Below are 12,415 nucleotides of genomic sequence, written 5' to 3'. Positions count from 1 at the left end.
AGAAATAAACACCCTTGGCATAACAGTTTCAACAGCTTACCGATCACTGTACCTGTACACAGCCAATCTGTAAATAGCACACCCAACTACCTCATCCCCATATTGTTACTTATCCTCTTGCTCTTTTGCACCCCAGTATCTCACATCATCATCTGCACATCTATCACTCCAGTGTTAATGCTAAATTGTAATTATTTCGCCTCCATGGCCTATTTATTGCCTTTACTTCCCTACTCTTCTACATTTGCACACACTGTACATAGATTTGTCTATTGTGTTATTGACTGTGCGTTTGTTTATGTGTAACTCTGTGTTGTTGTTTTGTCATACTGCTTCACTTTGTCTTGGCCAGCTCGCAGTTGTAAATGAGAACTTGATCTCAACTCGCCCACCTGGTTAAATAAAGGTGAAATACAAAAATAAATAAAAAACATGCCCCTAAAAAAAAGTATGCCCGAGACTGGTGAGGACATGGGACCTCATATTAGAGGATCATCAGAGTCAGTATAGTTGAAGCTCTATACCAAGTTATTCAGCTGAAATGTGACAATCATTGTGGAATGTATGTATACCGTTCTTATTATTCCGTAATAACTCATTTTGTTGCTCTCATTTTACAGTTTGAACTACCTTGCGGTTGGCCTGAATTGGAGCGAAATATAGCCTAGGGTGGATAGAAGCAACAAGGAGATTTACTTTACAACATGGTCCATGCCATTACACAATCTTCCTTTGAAATAGAAAAAAATCTATTCGATGTACAGACACATTCAAAAACATACACATTCAACACACTCTCTTCTTGGTTTCCATGGAAATGTATTCTTCAGTAAATGTAATACTGAATGTATTTTCTATGTAAGGAGTTAATAATTGTGCCCAGCCCACAGATTTCAGGGTTCAGCCTGAGGAAGGATGTGATTTGTCTTTTGGAGTTGAAGAGAGAGAGTGAGAGTGTGTGTGTGTGTGTGTGTGTGTGTGTGTGTGTGTGTGTGTGTGTGTGTGTGTGTGTGTGTGTGTGTGTGTGTGTGTGTGTGTGTGTGTGTGTGAACTTCCTTCCTTACTTCCAACTCGACTGAGGCAGCTGGTGGAAACCATTTCGCAATTGCGGAGAGTACACTCCCAATGAGGGGGAAAAATGTAATGAGAAAGTGAAAGAACAATTGAAAAACGAAGAACAATTTGTATACGCCTGGTAAAAACACAGTAGTTATTGCGCTGATAATGTTCGGTCCAGCTTCCTGAGGCACCAGGACATGTCTTGGGGCTGCTCTATGGAACCCGGCATGAGCTCATACAGGGGAAAGTAACTGGAAGGGGAACGCTGAAGAAAAACATACTATTCTAAGGGAAAGAAAGACATGTACAACTGTCTGTTTCTCTCATTGACCTGTCTATGCATTCTCCCGGGTAAGTCCAACTACTTATGTTTAGGATTCCTGACAGTTGTGGATATAACCTTGGTTTTAAAACCAGAAGTAGGATGACCAACAAGCACCTGAAACAGCTATCTATGATGTCACTCAAGAAAAGAAAGGACAAATAATCAATCAAACAATCTAATCTAAATTGATGTACCATCTGCTTTCCTACAAGATAGGTTTCATGGGGAATAACTACTCTCAATTAGTTCTCTCTCATTACTATACATGTAGATTGCTGTTTGGATATTCATTGCTGTAGATGCTGCTCCTCTGTTGTCTAGTGAATTGTTTATATCATATTTATGTGTTCACTTTTTTTCAACTTTTGTTCCCTCAGGTCATGATGCAGAGGAGTGTGTGACTTCTATCTTGGCAAAGAGAGGTTCTGTTAACGTACCAAAAGGGGGCACTCTTTCCCTATCCTGTGTTGTTCAGCATTGTGGAGATGATGGCTGGACAGGAGGATGGGGTCTGTCAACAGAGGGACAGTTCCTTCTATTTAGTCCCACTCCAAGGCATCATCTCTCCAACGTCACGTTGACAACCAATAGAACCCGTCTGCTCATGGACATCCTCAACGTCAACCAATCAGATTATGGAATGTACCAATGCCAGATCACCTGGGTTGAGGGATACACCAGTGTTGGACATATGACACATGTGAACATTACTGCAGGTACATATGGTCCTTCTATTGTAAATACATTTCATGCAAGTAATGTACAGTGTGTATTTTTTTTTAATCCCCAAAATAAGAAACAATCACAGAAAATGACCACTCCACATTCCGAGATGACAAGTAGACTGGTATGTGCTCTGACATCATTGATTTTGCTGTACCCTTTCTCTGTAGCCACACCACCCACATCCGTGTGGAAGGTCTATTCCAGGGTGGTGGTGTATGTAAGTACCTGTTTGGTAATCACCCTGGTTTTGGTTCTGGGTCTGGCTTGCCATAGAAGGTCAAAGGTCCCGTCTCAGCCCCCACCAATACCACCGCCGAACCCCCCGCCACGCTCCCGAAGCGCACGCAAGGACAAGCCCCGTAAGACATCTCTTTCTTTATCGATACAATTTCATAACTTCTTGCTGCAGTGTGTTGACATGCACATTTCTACCACAGCACTGTACATGAACTTGGTATCCAATTGTACAGTTGAACGTGTCTACTGCTTATTTAAAGGCCAAGTCTAATGCTAATTTGTGAAGTGCCCAATTAGGTGTGCATTAATTCTGCTTTTGACTCGTATCTTTTCTTTGCAGCCACACCCAAGCCTAAACCAAAGATAGAGGTGCGTGTTCTTTGAATAATGGCTTCTGAATGCCCTTATCCTTAACCTTTTTCTAGAATGCTTCCTCGGGCTAACTTGAGTGTCTGTTTTCTTGCAGTTGGTCTATGCAGCTCTTTCAAAGGGCTGCCTTGAACAGCCGAATCCTAATCCTCAACGAGAAGCTGCACAGCCCACAGTCTACTCCTCTCTCCGCTTCCCCTGACTCAGTCAGACTTTTATATTGTAGAGACCTTAACCCATCTCCTACTCACTGAGCACACACTGGTTGAATCAACGTTGTTTCCACGTAATTTCAATGAAAGTACGTGGAACCAACGTGGAATAAGTGAAAGGGAAAGGGGGATACCTAGTCAGTTGTACAACTGAATGCGTTCAACTGAAATGCGTCTTCCGTTTTTAACCCAATCCCTCTGAATCAGAATAGACGTTGAATTGACGTCTGTGGCCAGTAGGTAGTGACCTCGTCAAATGGTTGGATCTCTTGGCGTAAAGGCTTAGGCGTTGGCTTGACAGTCGCTGGACCCGGGTTCGAATCCTGACCAAGGCTGTCCCCTGAATTCACTACAATATTCACCTCCGCATGTAACAGACTGTTTTGACCAAGTGGTCACATTTCAGAGCTCTGGATTGAATGATTTCAGATGCGTTCGGTATTTTGTATGTGTCATGCAGTGACTGCTATCCACGCACTCAGCTAGATGATGTGATGCCATGTGCAAATCATCTGAGAATATAATCTATGTTCAATGTTCTAAATAATGATGTGTGCAACAGTCTTTTATTTGTTAACGCTGTAGTTATTATGTAATTGGTGGAAACTACTTTCTCTGCCGTGTGTTTTAATAAACAAACTAGAACTGATGTTCCATACCAAAATATTGTCACTGCTAAGCAAAGTAGAGCGACTTGTATTAAATGTTTCCCCCTCCAAACAATGTTCCATGTAAAGCAGACCTGGGTTCAGATACTATTAGACATATTTCAAATACTTTGAGTGTTTGCTCTAGCCTGCCTGGAGGAGCAGAGGGGTGAGGTTTGCAGTTTTTTGGACTATTCCATTGATCCACTAAGCCAGGCAAGCTCAATCAGGCAAATATATACATTATTTAAGATGATTTCAAGTAGTATTTGAACGCAGGTCTAAAGCATGCTATGTCCCTTTTATAATTAACAGACAAAAACATTCAGATATGCCTCTGTTCCTTCCTGTGAGGTCACTGGATTAAGCAACACAACACAAATTGACACAAAATACAACATTTTATTTCATAATAAATTCTTAATGCCACATTACATAACGAAATATACATATGCATTTGTAGGCTTTTTAAATTAAAATTTATTTTAAATTTTTCTTTTTGACCTATTTCATTAATTTAATCTGCAATTACATTTTTACATAACATCAATAGCAAAAGATAAAATCAATAAATTATGGCCTTATTAATAGAGAGTAGGCTGAGGGGCACTTGTGGATGCCCTCTACGAACTAAAAGACTAGTTCCTATTTAACTCTCTGCCCTGCTTAACTTTCTGAGTTTTTGTGTACCACATAACAGAACTCCAGTCACAAATACTCCAGCGATAAGAATGAACCTCTATAGTGCATGGATATTCTCCCAAACTCAAATATAGCTGGTCACATCAATGGAGACCTTGCCATTTCGATGCGTTCCTGGGTGAAGACATTCACACATGATTAGTTTATAATCATATAGCTTACAACAAGGTAAAGTTGCATTATAATATCTTTTGGAACTACAATGCTCTAACATAGTTTTTTTGTGTTTTTTTTTACATCAAATGTTTTTTTTTTCTGTTTGCTTTCACTTAAGACTGAAAAATGAACCATCAAAATCACAAAGCGTTCAATCACACTTCCAAAATACGTAAGATCCCTTTAAAATATTCTCTGGACAATTATTTATTTTTGGAGAAATGTTAGTGAGAGAAAAAAAAAACATTGTGAAATGACTTGAACGGCTAAACATGATTTCCATGGAGCAGTCTGTGTGTTTCTCAGCTATGCCTCCTTCATAAGCAGCCATGTTTTCAACGAACATCGATGAACTGGGTGAAATACAACTGGATGTTTGTATAAGGGCACGTGAAAAGCAGACCTGGGCTCAAATACTATATTAAACCATTTCAAATCCAGGATCTGTGCTTGATTAACTTGCCTGTCCCAAAACTGCAAACCAAGGCAGGCTGGAGCGCACACTCAAAGTATTTGAAAGATTTCAAATAGTATTTGAACGCAGGTTTTGGATTCACCAGACACCCACAGCTAAACGTAAACCAAATAAACCTTATCCAAACTCTCTGCTCAACCTCTCACACAGTGAGAAGCACCCGGAAGGTGTAAGGGTTTCAGATAGATTGTAAGGCGCGACTTTGGCTATATTAAGCTTGTGACAGAGCGCAATGGCATTTTTCTTTTCATGTGAGCAAATCTCCACTAATAGAGCACTTGGTTTATGAGGGTAAAGTCCCTTCCTTCTGCAGCCTAAGACAAACTTGAATACTTCAAAACTGTTTGATGAGGATTGAGCCATAGAGATAAAACACTGTATCTATCAATTCCATGTCAATTCAGGAAGTAAAGTTAAATTCCAATTGTCCTCAATATATTCCTATGAGATAAAAAAAAGGAACGGAAATGACCCCAACCCTAGCAACCCAAGTATATATACAGTACATAAATACTGCATCTATCTCTATTGTGGATTGATCCATTCTATTGACCTGCGTTGACTGTGCAGCAGATGCATACTGTATGTGAGGCCAAGGGGTTTAGACGACTGGCATTACAACAGGTGACTTAAAAAGCAGCTAAACTACTGCAGCAGGAACTCCTTGTTAGGCAATAGAGGAACTGTCCCCAAACAGACATACTGGGGCAAAGGCAAGAGAGACAGTCCCCCAGGTTAACAACAACATCCCTTTCTGAAGGATAGTACAACAACTTACACCAACCTGGACCCAGATATGGAGATCATAACAGAAGAGGACAACAATAAACAATCACTGTAATATGAGAGATGAGTGCAGCGGAAAAGTGACCTATCACCACAGTGTCATAAATCAATGACGACGAATGTTGTGAGGTTAAAGGCCCAGTGCAGTCAAAAACGAGATTGTCCTGTGTTTTATATATATTTCCACACTATGAGGTTGGAATAATACTGTGAAATATGATGATGATAATGCCCTTTTAGTGTAGGAGCTGTTTGAAAAGAGCTCTTGAAATTTCAGCCTGTTCTGCTGGGATAGAGGTTTGGCCTTCCACGGTGACATCACCATGCGGTAAATTGGTTAATAGACCAATAAGAAAGAGAGTTCCAAACCTCTCTGCCAATAACAGCTCATTTTCAGTTTTCCCTCCCCACAGGCCTAGCAAGATTCTTGCTTGAGAAATTGCCCTTTGCTAAGAAGCTATTTCTGTTTCTTTTTGACAATTTGAATTGAAAACAATCACAGTAAGGTACTTAGTTGTTACCCAGAAATGAATGGATATTGAGATAAACATGCCTGCATTGGACCTTTAAACCTTGCCTTGTCTAGTTGTATCAGGTTAATGTTGAAGATGAGTATGTTAATCAGACCAGAGGCCAATAAACATGTGGTGTGATGTCAGCGACACGTGGGCACCTCTCACTGTGAGCTATTTCTGTACCAGACATGTCGAGAGAGAGATACTGAGAGGAACCTTTCTTTCACCACTTCTTAGTTCAGACTCACAGGATTCTTCCTCCTTTCCAGCTCAGTATCTGTCTGCGTGAGTGTGTGCTCTTACGCACTAGCTAGTCCACTTAATTCCCTTAAGTCATGAAGTTAAGTACATTTTGGGATTCCATTGTGATGCGTGGGTGATGTTGTGGCTGTTTTTTGCTCCAACAGCCAGTGTTGTCCCTTTTTTGGAATATCCAGATTTCTACTCGGACTGCAATAGAAAATAACAGAAATGTCCCATTACAACAACATCATCATCATCATCATCATCACTATTCGAATGAGAGATCAAGCTGACAGGTTAATGCAGGATCTCTAGCTAGATAGTGTACTGAAGATAAGAGATGAGGTGTAGTGAAGGGGCTCTGATACAGAACCTAGCTCAGAGCAGACAGTGTAGTGAAGGGGCTGTGATACAGAACCTAGCTCAGAGCAGACAGTGTAGTGAAGGGACTGTGATACAGAACCTAGCTCAGAGCAGACAGTGTAGTGAAGGGACTGTGATACAGAACCTAGCTCAGAGCAGACAGTGTAGTGAAGGGGCTGTGATACAGAACCTAGCTCAGAGCAGACAGTGTAGTGAAGGGACTGTGATACAGAACCTAGCTCAGAACAGACAGTGTAGTGAAGGGACTGTGATACAGAACCTAGCTATACAGTTTTGCTACTGTTCCTGATCATACCCTAATGACTCTGGAGGACAAGGCTCCATTAACTGAGCAGTGTGTTTGTCACACATACGGCACGGTAGAGTAGAGTAGAGTACAGTACAGTACAGTGTATATATAGTAAAGTATATAGTATATTTTAAACTGGGTGGTTGGAGCCCTGAATGCTGATTGGCTGACAGCCGTCGTATATCAGACTGTATACCACAGATATGACAAGACATTTATTTATAGTGCTCTGATTACGTTGGTAAACAGTTTCTAAAAGCAATAAGGCACCTCGGGGGTTGGTGGTATATATACCACGGCTAAGGGCTGTATCCAGTCACTCAGCATTGCGTTGCGCATAAGAACGCCCGTTAGCCGTGGTATATTGACCATATACCACACCCCCTGTGCCTTATTGCTTAAGTATGGTACAGTGCAGTATAGTATAATACAGTACAGTGTAGTATATTACAGTAGAGTACAGTACAGTATAGTATATTACAGTGAGACACCACTTACTGTTGTGGAGTGGCTCATCTTGTCAAAGCGGAACTTCAAGTTTGACCTGGGAGACATCTTACTCTTCACATCTGGAGGGAGAATAAGATAACGCCTCCGTTAACAGACGAACACATAGTATATTATTAAGTGTCAATCACACATTGAGGATGAGGAAACATACTCGCAAACAATCACGTAAGTAACGTGAGCTTCCTGATAGTAAAGAACGTAAACAAACCCACGACTGTACTCTAGAATGTAACATATGGACACAGAGGGCATAGAGACCTACAGTATATAACAGAGGTGGTTGAAAACCATACTCATGTGTTGAGCAAGCCTGATGACTTGCAGAATGCCTAGACTTTAGCCCAGAGGGCTAACACGGTCTTGTGTTGCGCAGGAGACCCAGATTTGGATCCCGGTCAGTCACACCTAGGTGTTGTGTAGTGTATCAGTGTTACCTGTGGGACTGCGACACATGATGAGGGGGGTGGCCGAGCCTTGGCTCTCCACGCTGAGGGAAGGGAAGGGGCTGAACACGGATGACGAGGCTATGGACGGGTGGGTTCCCTGGGAGAGGAGGAGGAGGATGACGATGAGGAAAAAGAGGAAGAGGAACGGACGACGAGGAGGGAGAAGAGGAGGAAGAAGAGGAAGGAGAAGAGGAAGATGAGGATGAGCTGTCAGGGTGAGGGTATTCATCCATTTGTATGCTTCCACTGTCACACACACTACAGACTACAGACTACACACTACAGACTACACACTACAGACTACACACTACAGACTACAGACTACACACTACAGACTATAGACTACACACTACAGACTACACACTACAGACTACAGACTACACACTACAGACTATAGACTACACACTACAGACTACACACTACACACTACAGACTACAGACTAGGGCTACTAATTCAAGGCAGACAGACTTTAGCTGGAATTACTACACATGGTCGGTTTTCAGCACTGTGCTGCCGCTGTGCTCTCCAAAACTGCTCCGGAGGGACACACAAATTCCAGCCGTAGGATATTAACAGAGTTCTGTTCAACAGCAAGACTGTAAACTGAGCTGTAAACTCTGGAACAGCAGTTCTGTGTGTGTAAACACGGATCTGTTTGTGTAATGTGTGGGTGATACAACAATGATATGACATTGTCATCCTTTGCCAAGCGTGCGTGATTGACATCCAACACAATATGATCCAGAGAGAGTGACAGGAACCATAATTGACTTAATCACCAGCTGTCATGAGGTTGCATCCCCTCTATTTCTTCTCTCAGTGCTGCCAGATCCTCTCACATCATTCCAACTGTGCAATTTGTTGATGCCTGCATGCAGTTAATGATAAAACAAACATGGTCCTTATACAATACATCATTTTGGATCCCACCACTTCTGAGCACCACAGGCCTATGACCTGCCCAATTTTGTGCCAGAAGCACCATGCCGGTCCTGATCCAAATGCTATGGCTCACCCAAGCCCATCTCAACACACCCCACTCCCCTACCCCTCTGCTCTACAGCCACCTGTCGCCCTGTCTCCCAGCCCACCGCCTCATTGTCCCCCTGCCTCCCTACTCCCTATCCCCCAACCCTCTGTCCATCCTCCATACGCCCCCCAGCACAATGCCTCAAGGGCCTCCCCCTCCCCAGCCTCTCCAGTGGCTTGGCCGCGGGCCCTCACAGTGTCAAGCTCCTCCAGGGCCTCTCCCTCTCCGGTGGTGCTGCTGAAGCTGCTGGTGCTGGAGGAGGAGCGAGAGATGTTGGGTCTGCTGCTGCTGCAGTCCTTCAGCTTGAGGAACGGCCTGGTGACAGGAGGTAGAGGAACAGCATTAGAGGAGGGGAGAGAAGAGGGGATGGAAGGAGAGGAGACGAGACGAGAGGAAAAGATAGGAGAGGAGAGGGGATGGAAGGAGAGGAGATGAGACGAGAGGAAAAGATAGGAGAGGAGAGGGGATGGAAGGAGAGGAGACGAGACGAGAGGAAAAGATAGGAGAGGAGAGAAGAGGGGATGGAAGGAGAGGAGACGAGAGGAAAAGATAGGAGAGGAGAGAAGAGAAGAGGGGATGGAAGGAGAGGAGACAAGAGGAAAAGATAGGAGAGGAGAGAAGAGGGGATGGAAGGAGAGGAGACGAGAGGAAAATATAGGAAAGGAGAGAAGAGGGGATGGAAGGAGAGGAGACAAGAGGAAAAGATAGGAGAGGAGAGAAGAGGGGATGGAAGGAGAGGAGACGAGAGGAAAATATAGGAAAGGAGAGAAGAGGGGATGGAAGGAGAGGAGACGAGAGGAAAAGATAGGAGAGGAGAGGAGAAGGGATGGTAGGAGAGGAGACGAGAGGAAAAGATAGGAGAGGAGAGGAGAAGGGATGGTAGGAGAGGAGACGAGAGGAAAAGATAGGAGAGGAGAGGAGAAGGGATGGTAAGAGAGGAGACGAGAGGAAAAGATAGGAGAGGAGAGGAGAAGGGATGGTAGGAGAGGAGACGAGATGAGAGGAAAAGATAGGAGAGGAGAGGAGAAGGGATGGAAGGAGAGGAGACGAGAGGAAAAGATAGGAGAGGAGAGGAGAAGGGATGGTAGGAGAGGAGACGAGAGGAAAAGATAGGAGAGGAGAGGAGAAGGGATGGTAGGAGAGGAGACGAGACGAGAGGAAAAGATAGGAGAGGAGAAGGAATGGAAGGAGAGGAGACGAGAGGAAAAGATAGGAGAGGAGAGGAGAAGGGATGGTAGGAGAGGAGACGAGAGGAAAATATAGGAGAGGAGAGGAGAAGGGATGGTAGGAGAGGAGACGAGACGAGAGGAAAAGATAGGAGAGGAGAAGGAATGGAAGGAGAGGAGACGAGAGGAAAAGATAGGAGAGGAGAGGAGAAGGGATGGTAGGAGAGGAGACGAGAGGAAAATATAGGAGAGGAGAGGAGAGGGGATGGAAGGAGAGGAGACGAGAGGAAAAGGTAGGAGAGGGGAGGAGAGGAGAAGGGATGGGAGGAGACGAGAGGAAAAGATAGGAGAGGGGAGGAGAGGAGAGGGGATGGAAGGAGAGGAGACGAGAGGAAAAGATAGGAGAGGGGAGGAGAGGAGAAGGGATGGAAGGAGAGGAGACGAGAGGAAAAGATGGGAGAGGAGAGGGGATGGAAGGAGAGGAGACGAGATGAAAAGATAGGAGAGGAGAGGAGAAGGGATGGTAGGAGAGGAGACGAGACTAGAGGAAAAGATAGGAGAGGAGAGGAGAAGGGATGGAAGGAGAGGAGACGAGAGGAAAAGGTAGGAGAGGGGAGGAGAGGAGAAGGGATGGGAGGAGACGAGAGGAAAAGATAGGAGAGGGGAGGAGAGGAGAGGGGATGGAAGGAGAGGAGACGAGAGGAAAAGATAGGAGAGGGGAGGAGAGGAGAAGGGATGGAAGGAGAGGAGACGAGAGGAAAAGATGGGAGAGGAGAGGGGATGGAAGGAGAGGAGACGAGATGAAAAGATAGGAGAAGGGAAGAGAGAAGAAGGGATGGAAGGAGAGGAGACGAGAGGAAAAGATAGGAGAGGGGAGGAGAGGAGAGGGGATGGAAGGAGAGGAGACGAGACGAGAGGAAAAGATAGGAGAGGGGAGGAGAGGAGAGGAGAGGAGAGGAGAGGAGAGGAGATGGAAGGAGAGGAGACGAGAGGAAAAGATAGGAGAGGGGAGGAGAGGAGATGAAAGGAGAGGAGACTAGACGAGAGGAAAAGATGGGAGAGGGGAGGAGAGGAGAGGGGATGGAAGGAGAGGAGATGAGATGAGAGGAAAATATAGGAGAGGGGAGGAGAGGAGAGGGGATGGAAGGAGAGGAGATGAGATGAGAGGAAAAGATAGGAGAGGGGAGGAGAGGAGAGGAGAGGAGAGGAGATGGAAGGAGAGGAGACGAGAGGAAAAGATAGGAGAGGGGAGGAGAGGAGATGGAAGGAGAGGAGATGGAAGGAGAGGAGACTAGACGAGAGGAAAAGATGGGAGAGGGGAGGAGAGGAGAGGGGATGGAAGGAGAGGAGATGAGATGAGAGGAAAATATAGGAGAGGGGAGGAGAGGAGAGGGGATGGAAAGAGAGGAGATGAGATGAGAGGAAAAGATAGGAGAGGGGAGGAGAGGAGAGGGGATTGAAGGAGAGGAGAGGAAAAGATAGGAGAGGGGAGGAGAGGAGACAAGAGGAAAAGGGAGGGGAGGAGAGGGGATGGGATGGAAGGAGAGGAGGCGAGAGGAAAAGATAGGAGAGGGGATGGAAGGAGAGGAGACAAGAGGAAAAGATAGGAGAGGGGAGGAGAGGAGAGGGGATGGGAGGAGAGGAGACGAGACAAGAGGAAAAGATGGAGAGGGGAGGAGAGGATAGGAGATGGAAGGAGAGGAGGTGAGATGAAAAGATAGGAGAGGGGAGGAGAGGAGAGGGGATGGAAAAAAAATGTAGGAGAGGGGAGGAGAGGGGATGGAAGGAGAGGAGACGAGAGGAAAAGAGAGGGGAGGAGAAGGGATGGGAGTAGAGGAGAGGGTTACAAAGCATGTGCACACCTTGTGTGTTCATGTTCAGTGTTTTGTTTGTGGTTCATCTCACCTCTCCTTATTGGGGCAGATCTCTGGCGAGCTGGGGTTGGACGACGTCTCTGATCTCCCTTCCTGTCCGAGGGGGCAGATGTCTGGGGTCTTTTGGTCACTGCAACAACATACAGACCAAGTTAGCAGATAGAACAAGTACACAATGACATGACAAAAGCCTCAGTATTAGTGATGATAAATACACAAACCAAAAGTTCACCTGAATGCAAAGCCTGGTCCCAGATCTGTTT

At 44.9% G+C, this 12,415-nt stretch overlaps 2 protein-coding genes across 6 annotated transcripts in view; one reads left to right on the top strand and one right to left on the bottom strand.

Moving 5' to 3' along the window:
• Nucleotides 1-1,040: 1,040 nt before the first annotated feature.
• Nucleotides 1,041-4,069, top strand: LOC139386336 (uncharacterized). The gene is made up of 5 exons (XM_071131863.1): nucleotides 1,041-1,410; nucleotides 1,762-2,100; nucleotides 2,278-2,469; nucleotides 2,688-2,716; nucleotides 2,814-4,069. The coding sequence occupies exons 1-5, from the start codon at nucleotides 1,362-1,364 to the stop codon at nucleotides 2,916-2,918; spliced, it is 714 nt and encodes a 237-aa protein (XP_070987964.1). The 5' UTR covers nucleotides 1,041-1,361; the 3' UTR covers nucleotides 2,919-4,069.
• Nucleotides 3,958-12,415, bottom strand: part of LOC139386334 (rap1 GTPase-activating protein 2-like) — a 64,631-nt gene continuing 56,173 nt past the window's right edge. For 3 of the 5 annotated variants that reach the window (XM_071131857.1, XM_071131860.1, XM_071131859.1), the window contains 5 exons: nucleotides 12,184-12,282; nucleotides 9,307-9,427; nucleotides 8,070-8,178; nucleotides 7,624-7,694; nucleotides 3,958-6,659 (listed from right to left, as the gene is read on the bottom strand). In XM_071131857.1, the coding sequence (XP_070987958.1) occupies nucleotides 6,651-6,659; nucleotides 7,624-7,694; nucleotides 8,070-8,178; nucleotides 9,307-9,427; nucleotides 12,184-12,282 (409 nt within the window). In that variant the 3' untranslated portion in view covers nucleotides 3,958-6,650. The remainder of the gene's footprint in view (nucleotides 6,660-7,623; nucleotides 7,695-8,069; nucleotides 8,179-9,306; nucleotides 9,428-12,183; nucleotides 12,283-12,415) is intronic. The other 2 variants (XM_071131856.1, XM_071131858.1) reach the window with 1 other exon arrangement.

The sequence above is a fragment of the Oncorhynchus clarkii genome, chromosome 27 (assembly GCF_045791955.1).
Source record: "Oncorhynchus clarkii lewisi isolate Uvic-CL-2024 chromosome 27, UVic_Ocla_1.0, whole genome shotgun sequence".
Lineage (NCBI taxonomy): Eukaryota > Metazoa > Chordata > Actinopteri > Salmoniformes > Salmonidae > Oncorhynchus > Oncorhynchus clarkii.
The sequence above is the reverse complement of the archived record's forward strand: the minus strand, read 5'-3'. Positions and strand labels throughout refer to the sequence as shown.